The sequence below is a fragment of the Ochotona curzoniae genome, unplaced genomic scaffold (assembly GCF_017591425.1).
Source record: "Ochotona curzoniae isolate NIBS_2020 unplaced genomic scaffold, NIBS_Ocur_1.0 contig_430, whole genome shotgun sequence".
Lineage (NCBI taxonomy): Eukaryota > Metazoa > Chordata > Mammalia > Lagomorpha > Ochotonidae > Ochotona > Ochotona curzoniae.
Window position 1 is genome coordinate 14,892,151 of NW_024466219.1, and position 26,147 is coordinate 14,918,297.

Consider the following 26,147-nt stretch of genomic DNA (forward strand, 5'->3'; position numbering starts at 1 on the left):
TGTGTTGTAGGAATTTAGGTTTGAAAATATTCACCATCTTGATTGCTTCCTGTATTTCAAGAACGGTCACTTGGCACAGAAGCAGGGAACAGCTCAGTCCTCAGTCTGCTGGCCACCTCTTACTGGTCTGTATTTTCCTTGGGATTCTTTCCTGCTTGGGGTGTTGACCCAGCCCTGGGGGTTCTGCTGAATTAGCACATATAATCCAGTCCCCTCTGCATCTTGGTTAACGCAGCTAACCCTGATGCAGGAGACCCGTATTCCCATCGTCTTCATGTTGCTTGTGATAGCACTATTCCTTGCACTCCTAATCTCTCCTTCCAGAAAGAAAGAAAGAAAAGAGGGAGGGAGGGAAGGAGGGAGAGAGAGAGAGAAAGGAAGGAAGAGAGAAAGAAAGAAAAGAAAGAAGAAAATAGGAAAGTTAAGATAGTTGTAGAAAAAGTATAAAAGTTTATTTTGGCACAAAAATAATATTGAAGTCTGCACATGAGTCTTTGACAGTGCTTGGTGCTTTCTGGCTTTAAGCAACTGCCTTGGTGTCTGATAATCAGGGTCAGGGTCATCTTCAAGCTCGTCGGCAGTGCTGTTGCTTTCTGAACCACTCACTGTTGTCTTAGGAATCACCTGCTTGTGCTGCCGCCTCAGACCCCCGTTCTGTCTCGGAATGCTCCTTTGCTTCCTCACTGCCTGTTACCTGAGGTCTAGTCTGGTTGTGGGGTGTGGGGGTGCACCTCCCTACATTGCCTCTAGCAGGGGTCTTGGTGAGTGGAGCATGGTAAGGGGCTCGTTAACTTTCCCCATGTTGGGTGAGTCTGACTATGAAACTGTATTTACATCATGTTTGGTTATGGAACCAGTAGCTTGATGTTCCCAGTTCCCCGCATCCTTTCCAGACCCCCTGCTATTGCTCCTGGCCACCGGTTCTCCCCTTCATCCAAACAGGTTCCTTCTCTGCCCTCGAGATCAGCCTGGAGCTAATGCTCAAACCCATGGTCAGAGCGGCTGTGCCTTTGCCACCTGGCTGGTTCTCATTTCTGCCCCTTCATCTGGGCTGTATGACACCTGCCAGGACCCCACCCTGCTTCCAGCCAGTGAGCCTGGCAGTCTTCCTACTCTGAACTGCTGTGGCCCCTTTGCTATTGCCTGTTGGCACTCTGGCCCTTTGAGTCCTGCATCCTCCGTTCTCCCTGCCTTTGCTCATCTACTCCCTGGATTTTGCTGAGGACATTCAGGGTAGCTGTGGTGACCCTGGAAGTGGCCCATCAAGAGTGCAGCTTACAGAGACAAGCCTTAAGCTGTGACTTGCAGAAGGGTGTCCCCTGTAAGCCATGCCACCTGGATGTTCAGGTGACTGTCAGAGGTGCTTCCTTGTACTGTGGCTGGCATGATGGCCTTGAGGCATGCATCATCGGCTACCATCTCTTTGTCATTGCTGGGTTTTCACACTGTTATAGTACTTAAGACCCCAGGTTTGACTTCGAGCCACCTGGATAGGGAGTGGGGGACTCCCCTGACGCCATGGCCACCTCCTTGGAGATATAGGGGTCTTTTGCAGGTGTCTGCTTCCTCCCTGCTCTGCGGGAGGCTAAGAATGAGAGGAGCTGGTTGGCTGGATCTGTTGGCTTCCTTGACATTCATTGCCTTGTCTAGAAGCTTCTGAACTGTGAACAGTCCTGCCCGCTCTCTGGCCTGGTTGAGATGGGCAAGCATGGGGTAGACCAAGAGAAACGTTCCAAGGTTGGTGCCATCAGAAGAGCTGAATGCAGAGAACCAAGCTTCGCTGCCACACAGTGGGTGGGAGGCTTGTCTTCACCCCCGCCCTGGCGGTGCTTGTTGGGTAGAGTAATTGTGCTCTGAGCAACACTTGGGCTGGCATTTAGATGGATCTAGAATGTGAATTCCTGCAGGGGAGGCAGCTGGCACAATCCTGCTTTGTTCCTCTACTTTGAGGACTAAGGAAATAACTTTACAACAATAACCCTCCTGCCTGGGCTGTCACTTGTTTGTCAGCTCGTTAACTCTTTGGTCTCTCATTTTTTAAAAATTTTATTTTTAAATAATGATTACATGGTCAATCTGGGTGCTTGTGTTGGAACTGTGGCCCTGACCACCAGCAGTGTTAGTGGAAGGGGGTTTGTGGCGTTTGTGGCTGGTGTGCAAGGCTGGTGGTGTGCGCTCATAAAGGACCATGCACCAGGGTCTCTCTTTCTTTTTTTTTAACCATTTAGTTATTCATTCAGCAAATACTTTCCAGGCCTGGGTTTTATGTCCAGGGTTCCTATCACCCAGACAGATTGAATATCCAGCTCCCAGTCTCAGCCTTAGGCTGGCTGTTGCCAGAATGATGGGTTAGTGAGCCAGACTTTGAGGACTCTGTGTGTGTGTGTGTGTGTGTGTGTGTGTGTGTGTGTGTGTGTGTGTGTGTGAGTGCATACACACACACCCGAAATGATGATAAAGGAGACATACCATCTAAAGCACAAACACCCACCTACTGAAGTAGCAGCACTGGTGCAGGGAGGTGGGTCAATGAGGAGGTGAGAATTCTGTTGTTTTTTATTTTCTCAGCTAACAAAACCTGCATGAAACAGTCCAAGAAGGGGAAATCCCAGTTTCTTTTTAAAAATAGAGTATAGAGGGAAAACTGAGCTGCAGCTTGTGGAGTGAGGAGGCATGAGGCACGTCAGCTACTGGGTAGGCTTGTTTGGATGCTGAGTCACATAAACTTGAAAAAATACATTTATGAAACTATAGAAAGTTTAGATCTGGCATATTTCAAAACATTAAAAATGATTAATTTCAGAGAAGTTAGTGGTATTTGGGTTATGTTTTCGAGAAGAGAAATTGTCTTCTAGGTGTAGGTGCTGAAATGTCTGTAGACAAAATTAGACAGTGCCAAGGATTTGCTTGTAAATGATCCAGTGGAAGGGTGGGGAGGGCCAGGCGTTCAGATCATGTGTGGTTGACCTGGAGTCAAAGATTGCTGACATGGGTTGAGGCATACATGCAATTCATTACTCTTATTTATTTATTATTTGTATTGGAAAGTCATATAAAAAGAGAGAGGGGAAGAGGCAGAAAGGAAGATCTTCCGTCCAATGATTCACTCTCTAAGCGGCCTCAACAGCTAGAGCTGAGCTAGTCCGAAGCCAGGAGCCCAGAGCTTCTTCCAGGTCTCCCACGTGGGTGCAGGGTCCCGAGGCTTTGGGCCATCCTCAATTGCTTTCCCAGGGAGCTGGATAGCAAGCAGGGCTGCTGGGATTAGAACTGGCACCCATATGGGATCCCGGTGCATTCAAGGCAAGGACTTTATCTGCTAGGCTATAGCGCCAGGCCCTTCATATTAAAAAATTAAAATGAAGGAAAAAGCAGGCTGGTCCAGGCCTAAGCCAGGGCCTTATCATGCCTTCTCTTACCCTTTGCTCCAGAGTGGGGGAGATGAGCGTGTTGTGAGTGCCCTCTGCCCAGCGTGCCCATGGCTGGGGCAGGTGAAGTTTGATTTTTAAGATTTATTTTTTTGATAGAGTTGTACATTGAAAGAGACAAAAACAGATCTTCCGTCTGCTGGTTCACTCCCCATACATCTGCAACACCCGGGGCCGGCCATACCAGGCCAAAGCCAGGGGTCTCTTTTCCAGGTCTCCCACATAGGTGTACAAAGGCCCAAGTACTTGGGCCATCTTCCACTGTTCTCCCAGGTGCACTAGCAGAGAGCTGAACTGGAAGTGTAGCAGCCAAGACATCAGAGGCCATATGCAGTGCTGGCACTGCAGGTGGTGGCTGCTCCCCTCAGGCCTTCTGTCCATCACCTGTGATTGTCCCCAAGACTGTTCTGTTTGAGGCTGAAGCTGTCACCAGATTCTTCCTGGCCAGGTTCTGCCCACAGGACTGGGGGTCCAGCCGCTCTGGCTCCCCTGCTTCCACAACCTGACAGAGACATGTTTAATCAGCCGCAACATCTGTCTGGCCAGGTCCTGCTGAGCACTGCAGTTTGTGTCTGATTCATGGTACACGTCAACACCAGGAGGCATCGAATTTGCCCCACCAGGAAGAAACAGAATGGTCTTGGCGCCTCTTGTTCCCTCAGGAACACTAAGTTCTCTGGGATAATTGCAAAGGGGACATTTTGCAGCTTTGCTCCCTGCAAGCTTTGCTCATCTCTGACTCGTCCCTCGGGGTCTTGTAAGGTTCTAGAGGAAATCTTGCTGCATTATCATGAGAGGAGTTTCAGTGTAACATGACAGTAGCATGGGTTTTAGTCATAGCAACCTGGGTTTCAATTGTTTGTTTTTTTCAATTAATTGAGAGGCAGACGGGTCAATTGAGAAACAGATAGTGAGAGTCCTCCCCTATGCTGCTTGCCTCTCTAGATGCCTTCGGTAGCTGGGGCTACGAACTAGGAATTCAGTTCAAGGCTCCTAGCCAGAGTGCAGGGTCCCAAGCACTCAGGCCATCCTCTGCTGCTTTCCCAGGACTTTGTCAAAGTGCTAGATTGGAAGCTGAGCAGCCAAGAACCCATGCTGGTGCTCATATAGGATGCTAGCATTGCAGGTGGCCTAGCCCACTATACTACAGTGCCGGCTTAAATACAATGCAGGCAACTGAACCTGTATCTTAACAACTAGGCTCCCAAGGTCACCCTGGGTATGGGTTTTGGCTCTGCTGCTTTCTGGGTGAGAATTCCTATTAACTAAACTTCAAGTTTCTAATTGTAAAATCAGTATGCTCGTGTCTGCCTCCTGGGGCTGTGGTGGGTGAGAAAGGATGCCTAGTGTAGCAGTGGATGGCATAGCCATCCCTTCCTAGTGCTCCCTAATTGTTGCTGCTTTGTCTTTTGTTGAGTCATAGTTTGTGTGCCTTCAACTTCAGAGGTAATGTAGAACTTCCCCAAGGTGGTTGCACCCTTGACCATCTGTGACTTCATTCTCTTGCAACACTTGGTGTCATCAGATTCAGTTGTTCTTGCCAAGTGCATGAGTGTAAATTGGCATTTCATTACAGTCTTGATTTGCATTTTTCAGAACACCAGAATGGCTATTAGTCATTGATGTGTTCCTGATGGCCTCTTGCCTGTGCTTTTATTGGGTTGCTGATTATTTTATCAAGTTGTAGACATTCTCCATGTATTCTTGTGTGTGTGTGTCCTCCCCTGGATCTTAGCTTATCTTTGTGTATACATTAAGTTATAACTTAAACAGCATGGTGCTTACCTTTATTAATTGAACAAGATTATGAACCTTACTCAATGCATAAGTTATATAGCCACCATCCTATTCAAAGTGCAGAACATTTTTGTTATTCTGGAAAGTTCTGCTGTATCCCTTGTAGGTTCTCTCCCTGCAGTCCCAGACTCTGGTGCCCACTGATCTGTATTCTGTCACTGTGTCTGGAGTTCATTTTTCTAGCATGTCATGGCAAGGGAATCAGGTGACATGTGGCCTTTGAGATCGGCTTCTTTTACTTGACATAAAGTGTGTGAGATGTGTGTGACTCTGTGTGTTTCAGTAAATCATTCGTTTTGTTGGTGACTAGTGTTCCCTGGAGCTGTGTGCTACATCGCAGTGGGCTGCTCACCTGTGGACAGACCTGTGGCTTGTCTCCAGTGTGGGCTTGCTGTGAATAAGCCTACTCTGTCTGCCCGTAGGGTGTTGTGTAGACATACACCTTCATTTCTTGTCTGTCAATGCCCAGGATTATTGCTGGGTTAGCTGGTGGCCCTGCGCTTAACTTTCTAAGAACTTGCTCAGCTGTTTTCCGCAGTGAAGGTGCCTTCTTGTGTTCCCACCAACAGTGTATGTAAGTTCTAGTTGTTCCAGGTAAGATACCTCAACAGGTGCAGAGTAGTGTCACAGTGTTCTTTCCTGATGGCAGATAATGTTTTTTTTGTCTGCCTGTTTGCCACACATACATCTTTTTTGGTGAAATGTCTATTGTCTGTTTAGGTATTTTGCCTGTTGCTTGTTGAGTTGTTTCCTTATTCAGTTGAGAATCTAGGTATTCTGGAACTAGTCTCTTATCAGATTTATGTTTTCCAAATATTTTCTCATAATCTGTAACTTGTCTTTAGGATAAACTAATATGTTTGTATATTTGAAAGGCAGAATGACAGAGGGAAAGATGGCGGGGGGGGGGAGACAGAAAGAAAGAGAGAGAGAGAGGGAGAGAAAAAGAAAGAAAGAGAATGAATTGTGCATCCATTAGTTAACTCTCAAATGCGTTCAACAGTCAGAACTGGGCAAGCCTGCAGCCAGAAACCAGGAAGTCTGGTCCCCCCACATGGGTGTTTGCAACCCAAGCGTTTGAGCCGGTATCTACTGCCTCACGGGTGCATCAGCAGCAAGCAGGGGCAGAAGCAGCGGAGCCAGGATTAGAACTGACACTCTGACTTGTCCTGCACCGCTTGCCTGCTCCCAGCAGTTTTTTGGTTTGTTTTTTTAGTTCTCTTTGTTTGTGGTGTCTTCCAGCAGCGGTCTCCCACTCCTCTGCCCATGCTGTCTTTCCTCCCATCAACTTGGTGGCTGTGTAGAGCCAGGTGCATGCTTGCTGTTGGATTCCCAGGGTCGCCAGCACCACCCTGAGCACGTTGGGAAGATGGTGCATTTCCACACTGTGTGCTGTCCTGATGAACCTGTCGGATTCTGCTCTAAGCGTGGATGATAGTGCTCGTGTCTGCCTTGAAGCCCCCAGTGAGAAAGTCCCTCACTCCTTGGGCTTACAGACCCCTGCTAGCCTCTTGCTGATGGCTTCAGGATGCAGATCTGGCTGCACTGAAATCAGTGCCCTGTTCTAGGAATGTGGGGTTCACGTAGGGAAGCAGGTTGCCAGCCACAAAAGGTTAATGAGTCTCCTTACTTGGACAAGTTACTGAGTACTCCCAGTGCTGTTAACTTTGGGCAGTTTATTCTAAGGGTATGCCTTAAATACACCTGTGTGAATATTTTCATGTTTGCATTCTATAATTTGTGCTAGCCCATAATTCACTCACTCACTCTCTCACTTACTCTGTGTGTGTGTGTGAGAGAGAGAGAGCGAGAGCTGTCATTTGTAGATTTACTCCTCAAAGGCCTGAAATAGCCAGAGGGCGTGGACTGTGCAGCTGGGAATTGGGAACCTAATCCAGGTCTCCCACGTAGGTGGCAGGGACCCCACTGGATGAACCATCACCTGCTGCCCCCCTTTCCAGGAGGGAGGCCGGGACTCAAACTCCGGGGCTGGGATACAGGATGCAGGCATCTCAGTGACAGGGTCATGAAAGATTTAAGCAGGCAAGGGGACCAAGACCTAATGGTTTGGGGGAAGTGTCCAGAAGATAATTTTAGTAAGACAGATTTAAGCAGGCAAGGGGACCAAGACCTAATGGTTTGGGGGAAGTGTCCAGAAGATAATTTTAGTAAGACAGATGCAACAGCTCAATTATGAATACAGAGATGGGATATTAGTATAGAACATCACTGATCACCACATACTAGCCCACACCGAAGCTATGGATGGGGGCCTCTTTGGCAGTGTTGGGTACCATTGCCCGACTGAGTGTTGGAGGTGTGGAGTGGTCACATTTGGCAGGATCAAGACACTCTCCAGCACACAAGAGAACTTGGGCTGGGGGTAGGCTCTGTGGGGTTGTGTGGGCCCAACCCTTTGGAATACAAGTCCCCCGGGTTAGTTCCCAAGCTGGGGTTGCAATGGTCTAAGCTAGGTGTGACCACGCCATCTGCCATCACTCATGGGTAAAGGAATCCACAACAGTCAGGGTAGGTCAAGGCAGCAGCACCCAAATGTGCATCTTTAAACAAGATGTGGGGTGGGCCGGGCTGCCACTGGAAGGGGGCAGAATGGGCAGGGCTGAACAAACCTTAACTCACAAGTAACAACAGAAATCAGGTTGGAGCACAGCTCATGCCAGGTAGGTCCTTGCACATACTGATCTGTGTGAGGCAGAGGCACTAAGCCACAGCATCCAAGGGGCCAGGACAAGTGAGGGGCTCTGCCAAGCGGAGACAGAACAACCACCGGCCTACACCTGCTCTATGGCAGGGCAGAGGCCCGGTTGGGGAAATAACGGGACACCCTAGCTGGGTTGAGTTTCCCACCAAGGAGCGCATGGGCTGGAACTGAGGCTACATTCTGATCAGGATACGATCGTAATCTCACTTGGCACAATTGTGGACTGGGATGGGAAGCACCAAGCCAGGCCAAATTCCAACACCATCTGGTGCTCTGGAGGACCAGGGAGGGTTGTGTGACAGACTAGGTTAGGTCTCAGCCCTTACTGAACCATGTGTGAGCTGGGTAGGGGTATGGAAGAGCCATGGATGGGTTGAAATATCCAACAACAAGAACCAGCTTGGGTCGGAGGCCAGGCAGGAAAAGCCACTGTTCCTCCTAGGATAGCAGGCGAACTGAGTAGTGCCGGCTCATGGACCCACTGGTATGCGCGAAAACTGGCATTGGGAGAGGTTCTGGTGGAGGAGCCTGGGCAACTTCTCTGGCAGGACACAGTCCCATGCAGGTAAGCGCAAGAAGCACAATAGGGAACAACCCAGAACAGGCAATGAAAATTATCCCACTGGCATACACATGGCATGGGTTGGGGGCAGACCAGCCTGAATCTGTTCACATTACCTTCTGGTGAATCCGAGCACCAGAGCAGAGTGTGGGCTGAGCCAGGTTCGGTTGCAACACATACCAGTACACAACAAGTAATGCCAAGGTGAGATGAGCCGTACCAGATGTGGCTGCAGCACACAAACAGCACATGTGACAATCAGGGAGGAGGCAAAGCCAACAGGGGAACGTGGGCACCCCTGCTGGATAACTACTTCCATTGGAAAGTGTGAATGCGGATGGGGGCAGTTCAGACTAGGCAGGGCTATAGCACCTGTGGGCCTCACGGTGAGCTGACTGTTCTGACTGGTGCAAGTTAAAATTAGAGTGGGTTGAGGGGTGTTTGGGCTTAGCCACAGCGTTAACTGGCAGAGGCTGGTACTAGGAGCCAATTCTGACAAGTCAAATGCCAAAACTACCTGGAGACTGCATACTCTGGGAGTGGGTGTGGCCTAGTAGGGAAATAGTGGGCACCTCCCTCAGGGTTACCACCCTCACTGGACAGCATGAAACCCAGGCTAGGAGCAGGGGTGGCTTGACAGAAAGGCACCTGCCAGTGGGTGTATGGGCTGGATAATAGGTTGGTTGGGTTGAACCAGGCTTCAATGTCCATTGACGTGTGCGAGAGCTAATTGGGATGTGGGACAGACTGGACAAGCCTGCAGTGCATACTGGCAAGCATGGGAACCAGGTTAGGGGGCAGAACTGGTAGGGGTTTTGGGGAGTCGCCCCAACTAGGCTGTAGCTCCAACTGGTTTGCATGAAGACCGAGTATGAAGTGGGTAGAATCGAGCTGGACTACAACACCCATTGGTTCACAAGGAAGACAGGGCTGGAAGCCGAACGGACCCAGCAATCGCAACGACCAGCATATGCATAAGCTAATTGGTGTGACAACAGTGTTGGAGTCTGTACTAGCAAACTCACTCAAGAATCAGATCTGGGATCAACTCAGATGAAGTTTCTTTGGATATTTCTCGAACTGAACTGCTGATCTTGGAACCCCAACCATCAAGAGACTGTCAGCCAGTAGACTCTGAATAGGTTTCATTACGGTTGGGACGGAGAGATTGGCAGCAATCCAGAACTGATGAACTATCAAAACTGTATGAGCAGGACCCTTGGAGCGCGCCTCATGTTGGGGATCGGGGATGGGTGGGAGGTAGGGTGGGGCTTTCCCCTTTGTTACTCCCCTAACCCTAGATACATGGCAAAATGATTATATTAGTGTGGAAACAATGATATTACCCACTTTCACCCTGTAGCCCGTGACCCTTTGTACCCTAATAAACTAAGATTATTAAAAAAAATAAAAATAAATAAATAAATACATTAAAAAAAAAAAGAAAATGAAATAAAATTCTTCCATAGTAAAAAAAAAAAAAAAAAAAATTTTCCATCCATTGTGTGTTACTTTAGGTGGTAGTAGGTTTTTTTTTTTTTTCTCACTCTTTTGGCTTTAATTTAATACTGCCAAAGGAATAAATATAAAGGAAGTGTAAATATTGGAAAGGAGGTGACACTGTTATAAATAGATGATAAAAATATAGCGTACAAAGGAAATCAACTAAAAGTTGCTTTTGAGGGGCTTGGCAAGGTAGCCTAACAGCTAAAGTCCTCACCTTGCACACACCAGGATCCCATATGGGCACCAGTTCTAATCCTGGCAGTCCCACTTCCTATCCAGCTCCTTGCTTGTGGTATGGGAAAGCAGTGGAGGACGGCCCAAAGCCTTGGGATTCTGCACCCACATGGGAGACCCAGAAGAAGCTCTGGGCTCCTGGCTTCGGATTGGCTCAGCTCCAGCCATTGAGGCCGCTTGGGAGTGAATCAGTGGACGGAAGATCATCGTCTCTGTCTCTTCTCCTCTCTGTATATCTGACTTTACAATTAAACAAACAACAAAAAAGTTGCTTTTGAAACCTTTGCATGCTGAGGCATGTCTGGGTTCACCAGCAGTTGTGGCAAGTGACGTGAGCACTCATGGAGTTCCTTCCCCGGGTGGCGGCACTGGTGGAGCAGAGGGTCACGTCGCCACTCGTCCTTTCTTTTTCTTTCTTCCATTTTTTTACTATCACTTGCAACATGAATGGAATGAAAAGCCTTTAATGGTCACATATAGAAAATATAGGAAAATGATTTACATAAATAAATTGTGCTTATTTAGTAGCAAATTGATCATTTATATTTGCAGCAAAATAGAATGATACTGAACAAAATTGATTTCCAAACTCTCCACCCTGTGACCACTATGTAAGTGTATAAATATTTAGTAAAAGTTAAATCAAAATGATATTTTAAAATCTTTATAATAGTAATGGAAATTTTTCTGTTTGTTTCAAACTGTTCTACAGTACGGTTCTTTTATAATTTGCTTTCAAGAGGAGTGTTACACTTCTGTTTTAAACAATTATGGTTTTTTTTCACTTTTTCTTTTTTAAAAATTTTACTGCTTTTTATTATTATCATTTGGTAATACAGTTGCATAGGCCCTGGAATTTTCCTTATCCCCTTCCCATTTCCCTCCCCTCTCACTGAGTTCCCCTAAATCGTTACTATAGTATAGTTCTCATACACAGTCATATGTCCATCTTTGCGAGCATGGACAGTGGCAGAGTCCAGCATCTTATCATCAAGATATAGTTAACAGTTTCATTGGGAGTCCATCTTTGGAAGTAGAGATGCATACTGCATTGTATCCTTGCATCTGGATATGATAGTCTCCGTTACACAGTTACTATACATCCCCTTAAATGAAAAGCCACTATACGAAATCAACAACAGCCTGGCCATTTGGGGAGTGAACCAGCAGATGGAAGGTGTATGTGTCTCACACTGTTGTTCTGCCTTTCAGATAAATAAATAAATGTGAGATGTCCGCAGAAGGATCCTTCTTGTCATTCTCTCATGACCACACCCATTTCTTCCCCTCCCTCAGCGCCTGTTCTCTGTTTCCATAATTGATTGTTTGCAGAAGTTATATAAGTGGATTCACACAATATGTAGTCTTCTGGGATTAGCGTTTGTGACTCTCTGGAGATTGATCTGAACTGCTGTCTTTGTCAGGGTTCAGATTGAGTGGGAAAGTATGCCCATCTGCTGCTTCCTTCCCTAGATACCCACAGAAGCCAGGAGACAGGAGCTCAATTCAGGTCTCCCTCGTAGGTGGCAGGGAGCCACTCCCTGAGCCATTCGTACTGCCTGCTAGCATGAGCATTTGCAAGAAGCTGGAGACGGGAGCTGGGGACAAGCATGGGGAACCCAAGGATTACAGTATGGTCGGGGTGGGAGCTGGGTTTGTTCAGCCGTATCCTAGCTGCCTGGTTCAGTGCCTGCACCTCGTCCAAGTTCTTAATGCAGACGTGTAGAGTTTTTCATAGTATTTCTTTAATGTGCTTTGGCTGCCTGTGGAGTTGCTGAATGATTTTCCCTTTTTTGTTCCTGATACTGGTAACCCTGCCATCATTTTCTGCTTTTCTAGACGTTTGTCAATTGTGGTGCTCTTTTCAGTGAACCAGCCCTTATTTTCACCGATTTTTCTCTGGTATTTTTATTGTCTGCTTCATTGATTTCTGCTTCTTTAATATTGTTGTCTTCCTTCTCACTTTATGGTGATTTTGTTCCTTCAGTTTCATGAGTGTGGGCCTTAGCTGATGGATTTGAGACTTTGCCTGCTGTCTAATCTCTGGGCTTAGTGTCTGCATCCATCTCTCTGCAGCGCCTTAGCCGTACCTACAGGGTTTATGATGTTGTATTTTCATTTAGTTTTTAAGTGTATCTGAGAAGCAGAGAAGCTGACAGCTGTCATGCATTGACTGTCTCCCAGTTGTCTCCATCCACCCAGGGCTGGGCTTGGTCTGAAGCAGGAAGCACAGTACAGGTCTCCTACATGGGTGGAAGGAGCTGACTTCCATGGTTTGCACTAGAGGAGCTTGGGTCAGGAGCCAAGGTTTGGTATTGGACCCAGGAACTCTGTCCAGCATGAGTATCTCAACCATTAGGCTAACACCCATTCCTTCATGAATTTTGTTGTTTCCTTTCCCTTGACACAGTCTCTTTCAATCACAGATCATTTAGAACCCCTGACTTTCATCATGGCAGGATCAGAACCAACATGCCGCCCCATTTTAAGTAACTTAATGGAAGTTCAAATCCAAAGTAAGAAACAACAAAAATGGAGATTGTATGTGAGAATGCTGAGATGCAGTGGAAAGAGTCCAGAGAAACTTTTCAACAGGTTAAAATGCATCTCACATACTTTTTGTTCTATAACTTTCATTGTGTCTATTTATGATACAATGTGTGATGTTGTGAGATACACACGGATAGTGAAATATTCACAACAGAATCAAATTCACCTGTTCCTTGTTTCACACAGATTCTCCTTACGGCAAGAGAAGTGACAGTCTTGCCTCTAACTTACGTCCCAGCTCTCACGCAGTAGTTAGTATCAGATACAGGTCTCAGATTGCACTTTGGACCTGTTGGATTATTCATTCTTCAAACCTGTCACTTTGTGTCCTCTGACATGCTTGCCCCATGTGTGTCATATTCATAAACGTAGATGTTAATTCCCAGTTACCATTTTGATGTGATTACAACAAAAGTACTATGTGGTTTTATTGTTAAAAATGGAGTCTGATTCTAAGTTCATATGTAAAAAAAATAAGTGGGGAAAATGTGTACAGAGAATGAAACTGATTATAAAACTGTCATGATTAAATGGTTTCTTGCCATGAAGAAACAAAGAGAGCCAGTGTGGAAATAGAGACCAACACATAGGGAATTAAGCATCTGATGAAGACGGTGTTTCCCACTGCAGGTGACAGGTGAAATCTTTACTAACTGGGACTAGGAAAGCTATCTGAATTGACATTAAGTCCCTCCCCCACGGGAACTTAAAATAAATTCTAGATGGACAAAAGCTCATGTAAAAAGTCATACGAAAAAGAAAGTACAGAAACACCTCAAGTTAGCTTTGAAGGAAGACATAAGTATAGCAGGGAACATGAAAGAGCCACTCAACTATGAGGAAAAAATGTGGGGTGATGGAGTGGGGAGGGAAGGGAAGAAGAGGTAGCAAAATGCCACTCATAAAGTTAGGATAAAAATAGTGATACAGCCCCTCCTAGAGACAAGAAGTGATTTTCCTAACCATAAAGAGTTCCTTCAAATTAAGGGGAAACTCCCCAGGAAAGAAATGAACAAATGACTAATTCACAGCAAACGAAAGTGCAGGCTGCCTCGTAGGAAGAGAGCACCAGAAGTGATACCAACTTGTGTATCAGATGTCAGAGACAAAACAAAACTGCGACCTATTGTCGCAGGGGCAGGGGCCGGGCTCACACACTGCCGAAGGATGTGAGCTGCGTTGCAGTCCAGCAGATTCAATCACACTTGCAATGTGAGTGACTGCTCTGCTTCCAGTCCAGCTTCCTGCTAATGGTGTGCTGGGAGACAGTGGATGATGGCCAAGTCCTGGGCTTCCTGCCGCTAGTGTGGAAGACCCAGGTGGAGTTTCTGGCTGCTGGCTTTGGCCAGACCCAACTCCAGCTGCTGTGGCTGTTTATGGAGTAAACCTCTAGCTGCAAGCTTTCACTCTCCTCCCTCCCACCCGTGCTCTGTCACTCTGACTCTTAAATAAATAACTAAAACATTTTTAATTGTCAAAGTGTTCATGGAAGACAGCATGAGAACAACATTCTCTTTGACCAGACCTTCTACATCCAAGAATTTTTTCTAAAAATAGTCTTGCAAACCTAAAAAATTACATTGGCTCAAAAGATACATCTTGCAGCAGTTTCCCTACCAAACAATTACCAATGACCTCAGTGGTTATCAGTGCACAACAGAATACAACACATCTAACCCAGAAGGCCGTGAACTCACCTGGAAAGATGTGCAAGAGATTCTCTGATGGCACAAAACAAGGGAGGGAGAAGTGCATATGCACCTGCTCTGGCTTTCAGAAGCACACACACACATGTATGTGAGCACACATGCACACACAGACTCTGGAAGGACCCAGAGGAAAAGTAGAAGCAGTGGTTAGTTGAGAACAGGAGAGGGATGGGCCTAGATGGGAGCTGGGAGCTGAAGGGACAGAGTTGGTAGAGAGAGCCACCTGTAAAACCCATTTTCCCATATAATCTTCTGTAGCTGTTGAGTTTCATATTGTGTGAAGGTACCAGCTGTTAAAAAAAATAAAGTCAGGGCCCGGCGTGGTGGCGCAAGTGGTTAAGGTCCTCGCCTTGCACGCCCGGGATCCCATATGGGCGCCGGTTCTAATCCCGGCAGCCCCGCTTCCTTTCCAGCTCCCTGCCTGTGGCCCGGGAAAGCAGTCGAGGACGGCCCAAAGCTTTGGGACCCTGCACCCGCGTGGGAGACCCGGAAGAGGCTCCTGGCTTTGGACTGGCATAGCATCGGCCATTGCGCTCACTTGGGGAGTGAATCATCGGACGGAAGATCTTCCTCTCTGTCTCTCCTCTCTGTATATCCGCCTTTCCAATAAAAAAAATAATAATAAAAAAAATAAATCTTTTAAAAAAAATAAATAAAGTCAGATGTTTAGAATGTTTATGTAGGAATCCTAAAGAGGACAAGAGAGTGGTGGGTACTTCCTGAACACAGATTAAATATTCAAGGGTCTGGGGATGGGGAGACTCAGGAGTCAAGAGGAATCTGTATTTTGCTTCTATAGAAGTCTGCACTTACAGAGTCCTGGTGTGCCAAGGTAAGGAAGTGTGAGAGGACCTGCCCCCTTTCCTCCCCTCTACCCCCGCCCCAACCCCAGGCCAGCTCTCCTCCTGGGTAGAGAGAAGGATTCTCTGAGGATAAACCTGTGCTCAGGGGAGCTCACCGAGGTGAGGGAGCCCCTGGCAGACATGACCACATAGAAGAGAGTGGCTAGCCATCCCAGAGTGACTTTCTGTTACGTGCTTTGTCTGCTGTACCTTCCTCAAAGGAGCCCGGCAGGCTTCTGCTGCCCCGGTCCTTGTCTGAATAGGTGGGGACAGTGCCCAGGTGCCCAACAGAGAGGCCATGGTCTCCATCCTTTCTGAACCTTTGCAGTCTGTGTGATAGCGAATGTCTTCTAGGCCCTGATCCTCCGTGAAGGGTCAGGTGTCTTTCCTGGACCCTTCCCCCTGGCGAGTCACATGGAGAGTACATCCCTGGGCTCCCATCTAACCCTGACATTCCACAAAGGATGAAATACACACAGGTGGGGGAACACTCTTTAAGGCTTCTCTGTCCATCGATTTTCAAATCATAGCTCTCATTTGATCTCACAGTAATCCCACAAGGCAGGTCCAATCACCACTTACCAAAGGACAATAAAATATTTGTAAGAAGGTTTGTATGTAGGCAAAGTTGAGTTAGCTCAAACATACAAATGACAATATGGAAGAGAGACCACAAAGGGCCTTTGGAATAAGAACATGTTAGTTTGAATTCAGACTCAATGCATTGTCCACACGTGTTTTTTAGGTGTAAAGTGGATATGGTGCTACGTAGATCATCTCTCACAATAGGTCAGGAGATTTTTTTAAAATAAATATTTATTTATAAAAGTCAAAATTGAGGACAGAAGCAAGGAGAGATAGAGATCTTCCATCTGCTGGTTCACTCTCTGGATGGCCAGCACTGAACCCAAACCAAAGACAGGAGCCAGGATCTTCTTCTGGGTCTTCCACATGGGTGACAGGACCAGAAGTAATTGGGTCATCCTTTGCTACTCTACCTGCTGTACCGTATCAGCCCCCCAGGAGACTTTCAAAAATTTAACATTCTAAGTGGTTCCCATTTCTTAAACTCTTCTATCATTGCCTCTTTTGCTTAAAACATACTTTACAGAAAGAGGAAATAGAGTGAAATTATTGTGTCTACCATAATCTTCAGTACTGACCCATATAAAGGCTAATCTTACAACTCCTAGAGCCCAACCCACATTTCTGCCCACTTCTTCTTTCTGGTTTTATAATTTTTAAAAATGTTTACTCTTTAAAATTTTGAAATATAGAGTTATAGAGAAAGAGAGGGGAAAAGAGAGATCTTCCATCTACTGGTTCACTTCCCAAATGGCTGCAGTGGCCAGAGTTGGTCTTGTCTGAAGCTAGGAGCCAGGAGCTTCTTCTGAATCTCCCCACAGAAGTATAGGGACCCAGGACCTTGAGCCATTCTCTGCTGCTTTATCCAATCTCAAGCAGAGAGCTGGGTTGAAGTGGAGTCTTGGGGGTTTGAAACAGTGTGCAGATGGAATGCAGACACCGTAGTTGGGGATTAGCATGCCATGCCACTGTGCCATCCCCTTTTCTTTCTTTTAACGATGTATTTGTTTGAAAAAGTTACAGATACCTGGGGAGAGACAGAGCAAGAGTGAGAATGAGAGAGACAGACCTTTTGCTCATTGGTTCACTTTTCAGATGACTGCAATGACCAGGGCTGAACCAAGCTGATGCCAGGTGCCAGGAGCTTCATCTGGATCTCCCACATGAGTGCAGGACCCAAGGACTTGAGCCATTTTCCACTGCTTTTCCCAAGCTGTTGGCAGGGAGTTGAATTGGAAGTGGGCAGCTGGACCTGGAACTGACATCTGTACGGGATGCCGGTGTTGCAGGTAGCAGCTGTTTTGTGCTACTCCACAACACCGGCCCTACTCGCTCTTTCATAGTTTTCCAGGTGACATGTTTTATAACATTGTCTGTAAGTGAGTGATAGCTTAGGGGAGGGTGGGTCTTAGGGTTCTAGTCTGATTGCTGGGGGTCCACAGTGCTCTTGGGGTGATCATCATTTCTAAACAGAGCTAGTGGAAGTGTGTGTGTTTGTGTGTGTGTGTACACCTGTGTGATAGATTAAAGTGAGATCCTGGTACAGACAACAGTGTATCAGCATGGTATCACAGGAGGTGGAGATTGGTGAGACAGGAGCTGGGGCTGTCGAGATCATGGTGGAAATCTAATGTTAAGAACCCAGACCTGGAACTCGCTGGAGCAAGTGGCACAAGTGACTGAAAACAAAGAGCCTTGTACCAACTGCAATAGGAAAATTGAGCCATAGATCTGTGGGTGACTCAGCTTCTGCCCCAAGGAGAAGAATCTGATAACCAGAAGTACAATGACCAAAAGCAAAAGAAGAGACAGAGGCATAATGAATATTACTGAAGACTCCCCTGCAAAGGAGGCAAAACCCTTTGCCAACACCACAGTTCACTAAGGAAGACGTCGAGAAAAGGGGGGATACAGAATTCAAAACACTTGTTCTAAAATTTCTTAACAATGAGAAGCACATAAAGCAGGCATTCAAGGAATTCAAGGAATATGTCACACTGGAAATGAATCAAATGAAAGCAGATATATCAGAACTGAATAATACAGTGGAGCAAATAAAAAGTACAATGGAGAGTCTCCAAAATAGAATAAAGAAAGCAGAAAAAAGAATCTCAAAATTAGAAGATATTTCCTGTCACCAGGGGAAACAAACAAAAAGCTGGAAGCACAGCTGGATCAGGCCAAAAAAAGTATTCAAGAATTGAAAGACACTATTAAGAGGCCAAATATAAGAGTTATGGGAGTCCCAGAAGGTGGAGAAAGAGAAGCTGAGTTTACAAATGTATTTAGTGAAATAATAAGGAAAAATTTCCCTAATCTACAGAAAGATTGGGAAACATCTAGGAGGGGCACAGAACTCCCAACAGGATTGACCAAAAACGATCTTCACTACAACACATGATAATCAAGCTCTCTTCAATCGAACATAAGGAAAAGATCCCTAAATGTGTATGTGAAAAAAAATCGACTGACATATAAAGGAATGCCAATTAAACTCACAGGAGAACTCTCATAGGAAACCTTGCAGGCCAGAAGACATTGGAGCAACATATTCCAAATTCTAAAAGAAAAAAAATGTCGGCCCAGGATAACATACCCCGCAAAACTTTCCTTTGTCTATGAAAATGAAATAAAATTCTTGTACAGTAAAGAAAGTTAAAAGAAAATACCTCTTCCAAGCCTTCCTGACAAATGATACTTAATAGCGAAAACCAAAACCAAATTCGAAGAATAACCCAGCAAAATAACAACAGAAGACTAAATCAATGAACAACCCATTGCTAAAATGACAGAACCAAATTATCACCTATTTGTATTAACCCTGAATGTAAATGACTTTGTCTCATCAATCAAATGTCAAAGATTAGTAGATTGGATTACAAGACAAAACCCATCTATTTGTTGCCTACAGGAAACACATTTTACCAACGAAGATCAGTGGAAACTGTATCTCATGGATTTTGTTTTTTCTTGTTAGTTTCATCTCTTCAAAACACTTTCTTATTAAATTCTTCAATGACTCATAGATCATACAGTAGTATCATTTTCTTCAGGAAGGTTCTTTATTTTCTTTTTCATTTCTTCAGACACACATTAGTCATTCAGTAGCATGTTATTTAACTTTATGGTATTGTTAATTTCTTTTTTTTTTTTCTTCCTGTTGTTGATTTTGTTTTGTGGCTTTTCATTTAAGGGAATGTATAGTAACTGTGTAATGGAGATTATCATATCCAGATGTTATAGTAACTGTGTAATGGAGACTATCATATCCAGATGTGAGGATACAATGCAATATGCATCTCTACTTCCAGACATAGATGAACTCCCAATGAAACTGTTTACTATATCTTGACAGTAGGATGCCGGACTCTCTGCCTTTGTCCATGCCTGCAAAAATGGACATAGGACTGTTATGAAGAGCTATACTATAGTAACGATATAGGGGAACTCAGTGAGGGGAAGGGAATTGGGGAGGGGATACGGGAAATCCCAAGATCTATGGAACTGTATCATAAAATGATAATAACTAAAAGTAAAATGAGAAAAAGTGAGACCCTGAGGTTCACTCTCGGGACCACTGAGGTGGTTTTATTCTCTAGTCTCACCATCTTACATTTTATTTCCTTCTGATGACAAAATCTTAGCTTCTCAGCAACGTGAAGGTATTGTACTCACTCTGCACAGTGAGAGCCCTGAAGCCCCTTCTTTATAAAATACTAATACATAATGTCACTGAAAGCAGTTTGGGATATCTTGGGGGGTTTGAGCAGTTTGTATTCTTGGGGTTCATCTCTCTAGCAACACACAGATGATCCTGTTTCAATCGCCATCTGTGAGGATGGGAAGGGACCTTTTTGAAAACTTTTAGTTAGTTTATCATTATGTTAATATTTCAAAGCAACAAAACAAGGTACATTCATAGTCTAGGATCTCTACCTCATTCTTCCCCTTCCTTTTTGAAAATGTATTTTGTGCTTTATCCTTTCATGATCTTTTAAAAAACGTAAAAGCATGTGTGTTTTTACATCTCTCCATCATTTCTTAACAAATCAAGCACACAGCTCTGTTTCCGTAGTGTAGTGGTTGTCACGTTCGCCTCACAAATCAAGCACACATTAAACACGTTTTTCCCAGTTTACATTTCTTTCCATTAGTAGCCCTGGAGAGCACAGTGGTGGCTTGGAGTCGAGAACTAGGATTGCTGAGTAAAAGAGCAAATGTGTACTTACAGTGATACATATTGCCACATTCACCTGCAAGGGTGTGTTGTGCCATTTCCTGGAGACATATTCTAAGGAGATAGCAGGTAATTAAATGAGACACAGAAGCATGACATGATTGCCCCAAGGAACTCCAGATGGGACTTTGAATCCTTAATGCTAACAGGTGGCCCAGTGGCTCGACTCGCTCTGAGGTCCCTCTCCCCATTACACAGATAAAGAAACTGAGATACACCTAGGGAACATGACCCACCTTAAATGTCATAAAAGAACAGAACTTAAAATGTGTGTCGCTTGACCCTAAAACTAGCTTTCCTCTCAATGTGTTAAGAATTTATTTAGTGAATTCAATTTATGACATGATCATTGTCTTAAGGAAGCTAGAAAAATTAATGAGATCATTACAGGTAAATTGTCCTGTGGATGTGGGAGAGACTCAGATGTGGCTGGACTCCTCTGTGAGACCAGGGAACCAGCAATGAAATGGTGGCTTTATGAGAGAGAAGTGGAACCCCAAAGTCCCTTCTTTGGCAGAGTGCTTTAAAGGTCTTTGAAGGAAGGTGCTGGTATGCCATGCAAAGCTTTCCAAGTAGGTAGGAACAAAGATGAAATTTCCCCAGGGAATGAACAAGCTGCAGACCACAAAGCCCCTTCCCCCTCCCTTTCCTGGAGTAACCCTGGGGTTCTCTGTTTGCTTTGAGACAGGTTGATTGACTTATATGCACTGGGGGATCCTGGAGTTTCCCTTCCTTCTTCAGACCGGTGCACAGCCTCTGCTGGTGTGGCCAGGAGGAGGCTGAATGAGGCAGAGAAGGTGAGTAGGGGCCGGCTTTTGCCTCCTGCCTCTTTGATCTTGCTTAGTCTGATTCCAAAATCTTCTGGGGGGAGGGGGTGTGTGTGTAGTGGGAGTGGGGGAGGAACCAAGGCCCTCCCTGCACCAGATCCTTCTTCCCCAGCAGGTGCATTCAGCTGGCATTAGTGTAGCCATTGTCGCCACTGTTCACCTTAATTGAAAAATTGGGAAGCAGCTTTGTTTGTGGCCTGTGTCACCTCCCCTCCTTCCCCTGCCCCCAGCTTAGCATGGGCCTTGACAACATGACAGCCCTGGCATATGGGGGGCAGCCCCAGAAGGCCTCCTCTGGGCGGGGCCTAGGCCCTGGCAGATGGACAGCTGTCCAGGGTGTCAGCACCAACCAAGGCCCACAGCACAGAAGCCACACCCTGTGTCGGGGTCTGCATTGTTCCAATTTGGGTTCGGACTGCCTTGTGATTCCTAGGCAGGTGGCAGGGAAGGACCATGCAAAAAGTGAGGGCTGTGACTAGAACCCCACAGAAACCGGCAGTGGACCATAAGCTTGCCGCCTGGAGGCCCCTGGGCAGGGATGAGAAGGTGGAAGCATAATGTACTGAGAACATGAGTTTGGGATCTGGCCTCACCGGGTAGGGGTGTGGCTCTGTGGCTTTTGGATGCTTTCTCCACTGCACAGAGCATGGGTTTGCTAGGTTATGGAATAGGGCTGTAAAAACGGCATTGGAACAGACATGGGGAGCCCTGCCCGGTGTCTGGTGTATAGCAGGTGTTAGTAAATGGAGGTTATTACTGTTTCTCATATCAACAAGTAGATTTGCTTCATCATTTCTGTGTGACCCCTTTTTAGGGCTGTAACTTGATTCAGAGCAGTGTCAGGTTTCAGGGACTCCCCCCAACCACCAATCCCCCCTCCCTTCTCCCCCGCAGGGATTCACCTGCCACTGAGCTTTTGATCAGACCCTCTTGTCGCTGTGAATGGAACTACTTGATCACACTAGGGGGTGGGGACGGCACCTTTCTTTTGTTTTGTGGCATGTGGAGAACTGAGTGCAGGAGCACTGTGCTCCTTTGTTTAAATGCACACATTCTGTAGATAACCTGCTCAACTGCTGAGCCCCAGGGGTGTGCACAGCTGTGTGTCTCCATTCCCCCCCCCCCGCCCCCCCCGCCTTTTCATTCACCCTATGTACTGTCAAACCCTCTCTCCCAGAATGCCTGCCCGGCCCTCACTGGGCTGCCCAACCAGATCCTCACCCAGGAAACCCTGGGCCTGGTGATGGCTGCGTTGCTGCCCAGTAGTGTATCTAACTGGTAGCTGGCTCATGGCTGGCTCCATCCTGCCCTACCAGTGCAAACTCGGGTGAGTTTTGGCACTTCTAAGCCTGAACAAAGAAGGCAGGAGGAGACACACAGAGGATGCGCTGAAGCGAGGGTGACTGCTTGCTAGCAGGGGAGCTGGTGATGGCAGCTGACATGCTGGACATCAGTGTTTCCGTGTCCTTGACCAGCAGTTCCCAGGTACCCCTCCCCCCACGGCCCAGGAGGGAGGCCCTTGTTGCCCAGTCCTTTCGGATCACTGAAGTTTGGTGCACAGAGGTAGAGGAATCTGCTCAGAGCCTCAGAGCATGCCAGTGCCCAGGGATCTGAGTCCCCAGCCTTGCTCGCTGGCTCGCTGGCTCACTCACTCTATATTCTGTGCCACCTGCTGGCCCTTTGGACTTGGGGCTGGGTCTGTGTTCAGGGTGACCTGTCCCCAGTGTCATTCAAGCTGTGAAGCTGTTCCTAAGCCACTTCCACGTGTGACTCTGACTTGTCCTGCAGCTCCGGAGGCTCCAGAGGAGTGAGCCCTAGTGTCCGTGTCCACCTTCCCTCTGCCTCTTCTGCCTTTGTTCCTGAGGCCACTGCCATCTGGCGCTGCCCCAGGCATCTGCTGCCTCACCACTCCCTGTCCTTCCTCCTGTAGGAGCCACCTTCCCTGACAGGCGTCATCTCCTCCCACTCCCAGCACTTCAGCTGGGATCGGCTCAGGTCATCCAGAATGGGCACCTGCTGACTGAGGGACACCTGCACTCTGACGCAGGGCAGGAACCCCGCAGCCTCCCAGACCTTCCATTTCCCAAATGCATCCATTTGGTTAATTGCAGTCAGGCTGTTAAGCCCCTCTAGCTATCAGCAGGAAACCAGGCCTCATCCCTCCAGCAGCATCACCACAGGCCTCCGTGGACACCTGGACAGCAGGCTCAGGACACAGCTGTGTACAGATGGCGTGGATCCCGGGCTTCAGCAGGAACTGTCTGATTTGCTCCACATCCTCTCCTGACCCAAAACCAATTCCAGGCCCCTGGGGCTACTCCTGCTTCTCCACCTTTTTTGCCATGAGCCCTCAATTGTCAAGGGCTGGGCCTGGGGACATGGATGGTTGCTGCGAAAACCAATGTTTTGTGTTCCCTTATAAATCTATTGAGGTCTTTGCTGCTGATTCCACGCCCACCTTCCTCCAGAGGCTAAGCTGTTGGGCTATCACCTGATGTGTCCCTGGGTAGATTCCTGTTTCTAGCAAGAGCACAACTGTTGCACAGGGAAGCCTGGGAGAGGGGTGTGCACGGTGGGCAGTTTCCCCTCCACTGCCAGGGACGGCAGTGCCTTTGGTGTAGGCGCAGAAGACTGCCAGCAACTCCTAGACAAATGCAGTGCCTCTCCTAAGGTAGGGAACAACCTTCCTGCTGCTGCCTTCCACTGCATTCCTCCCCGCCTCCTGCAGGCTGTCTGTGTTTGCACTTCTCCCCCAGCCTGTGCCTGCCTGCCTGCCTGCTTGCCTGCGTGCTGGGAGAGCAGTTGGATGCAGACCAGTGTCTGTGTTGGATGTAAATGCGGGAGACCAAGGGAGGGGAGGGAACAGCTGCTGCTCCCTCCTGCTGCCTCAGTCTCTCCTCTCTGGCCCCACTTGTCACAGCAGACAGAAATTTTAAAAACAGCACCTGGAAGATGCTACCTCGGACTGTCAGCAGCAAGAACAATATCGAGGGCAGATTGGAAGTCACTGCAGAGGACCTGAGATGGCTCCCGCTTGTGGCTGGATGCCGGCTGTCCTCAGCTGGGAGCATGGGGAACATGGGTTGCTGGTGGAAAAAGCTCATGGAACAAACAAGGGTGTGGAGGGCTTTAGCAGTGGAGACTGTGGTGGAGGCAGGAGTGGGAACCCCAGAGGTGCTGTGGCTGGTCTGAGGTTGGCAGGGCACCTCGTTCTGCTGCAGTGTAGACCGTCCCCATGCAGCTCAGCACAAGCACACGCTAGTTCTAAGAGTAAACAGTGTTGCTTTGGCCACAGAGCCTGCATGTGTGGTCTGGTCTGCTTGGTGGACACACAAAGTAGATCTGAAGACTGAGTTTGGCCAAAGCCGTGTGGCAAAAGGCGTGCCAGCCACAGAGCCTGCGGGAGGAGTGCTGAGTGTTTGCCAGGCTCGGGGTAAATGCCACGTGCTGATGCTGGCTTGCTCCTTGCTCTAATCATGATCCGACATCCTGATAGCCTGTCAGAAGTGAGTGTAAGTATCCCACCCTTAAAAAACGATTTTAATTTACTTGAAAAGCCAAGTGACACAGTGATCTTGCATCTGCTGATTCACTCTCCAAGTGGGTGGAACAGCCAGGGCTGGGACGGTCCAGGGAGCTTCCTTTGGATCTCTCACACATGGGCACAGAAGCTCAAGTACTTGGGCCATGTTTCACTACTTTCCTAGGTAAAATGAATCCTGTGGCATGAACAGGGTTGGAGAGGGAGGTAATGTGCAATTAAGAAAACAGGAATGAAACAGACACAAGATCAAGTGGGCAGCCAGAAGGAAGCCCCCTTCCTAGTTAAGAAGGAAAGTCAACCCTGTCAGCTCTCTGCCTCCGCCTTTTGTTTTAATTGCTTAAGGAGTCAAATTATTGGAATTGATGAGGCACAAACCTTAATAGCCACACACCCCATACTGATGTTCACCAATCAATACTTGATGATCAGGAAACAATGGCGTGACCCAACTACGGAAGTCCGTGTGTGACTGTCTCAAGGACACCCTGTGACCTTGGACCATTGTCCGCCTGTGGACATACCCGAACACTTTCGCACTCATCTCCGATGCCAGCATCATGTAAACTCAAGATTTCAGGCACAGTCCACTCTGTTCATGGTCATCACAGCACGCTCTTTTGTAAACTGCCTGCAGCACTCAGCTGCATGAGCAAGGAGCTGGGAGAGAAGCAGAGCGACTGGGACTTGAATGGGCACTCAGGCAGTCACTTAACTTACTGTGCCACAACCACAGCCTCTAAAAGGCACTGGCTATCCTGTAGCAAGTAGGGGCGGAGGTGGGATGGAGACACTGTGTGGTTCTGAGCACAGGCTCTTTCCTAGTTCTGGAGGGGTGGTATGCTGCTTTCTGTCAGAGCTGAAGCTGAATTCAAGTAGAGTGGGTTCCCCCTTCACATGACTTGTGAGCTCGTGCGAGGTCTCTGCTGTGTGCTCAGCTCAGAGGCAACACCCACGACTGTAAAATGCAAGAGGACTCTGCTTCCTTAGGAAGTTACCTTCCTGTTTAGGGGCTAGGGGTCATCTTCTCCTCACCCCAGTTTCTCCTGTGGTCTGGTCCCTGCATTTTGCCCTGTTGTAGCTTAGTCTGCCATCTTCCAGTGCCTTGAGAAGAGGGTGTGGAGAGTAGGCTTGGAATCTAGGGAAGAGCCATTTAACGTGAGAGGCGCTGAAGTGAGGAGGTGCAGGGCCTGAGCTGGAGCTGGAGGGACAAGAGTCCCAGGGAGCCTGCAGCGGCGGCAGAGGTCGGCTGGGGTCTGCTGGAGCTTGCAGAGCTGTCTCCTGTAGGAAGAAGTTTCTGGATGCTCCACAGCCCCTTCCCTCTGGGCAGCATTCTGCAGTTCACAAGGCAGGGAGTCCGGACATATTTATATATATCCCATAAATGTTAGCAATCACTTGTTCCCATTAAGAAACTGAGTGAAGAACGTAATCCCTTGGAACATTTGAAACTATTCGCAGATTTCATTGTTGACTTTTCCTTTTTGAAGCATCATGATTGTTTGGTAACCAAGTGTTCTGATTCCTTCTTGAATCCTGTTTTCTGTCAGTAGTTTAATGGCAGCTGAATTGGGCTATGATTCACATGGCATTCCAAGGGTCCAACCACA

General features: G+C 47.2%; 1 protein-coding gene across 8 annotated transcripts in view; it reads left to right on the top strand.

Moving 5' to 3' along the window:
• Window positions 1-26,147, top strand: part of NFASC (neurofascin) — a 155,027-nt gene that overhangs the window by 52,283 nt on the left and 76,597 nt on the right. For 7 of the 8 annotated variants that reach the window (XM_040985257.1, XM_040985259.1, XM_040985261.1 and 4 more), the window contains one exon: window positions 20,858-20,966. In XM_040985257.1, the coding sequence (XP_040841191.1) occupies window positions 20,858-20,966 (109 nt within the window). Of the gene's footprint in view, window positions 1-20,852; window positions 20,967-26,147 lie in introns of those variants that run through there. The other variant, XM_040985265.1, reaches the window with a different exon arrangement.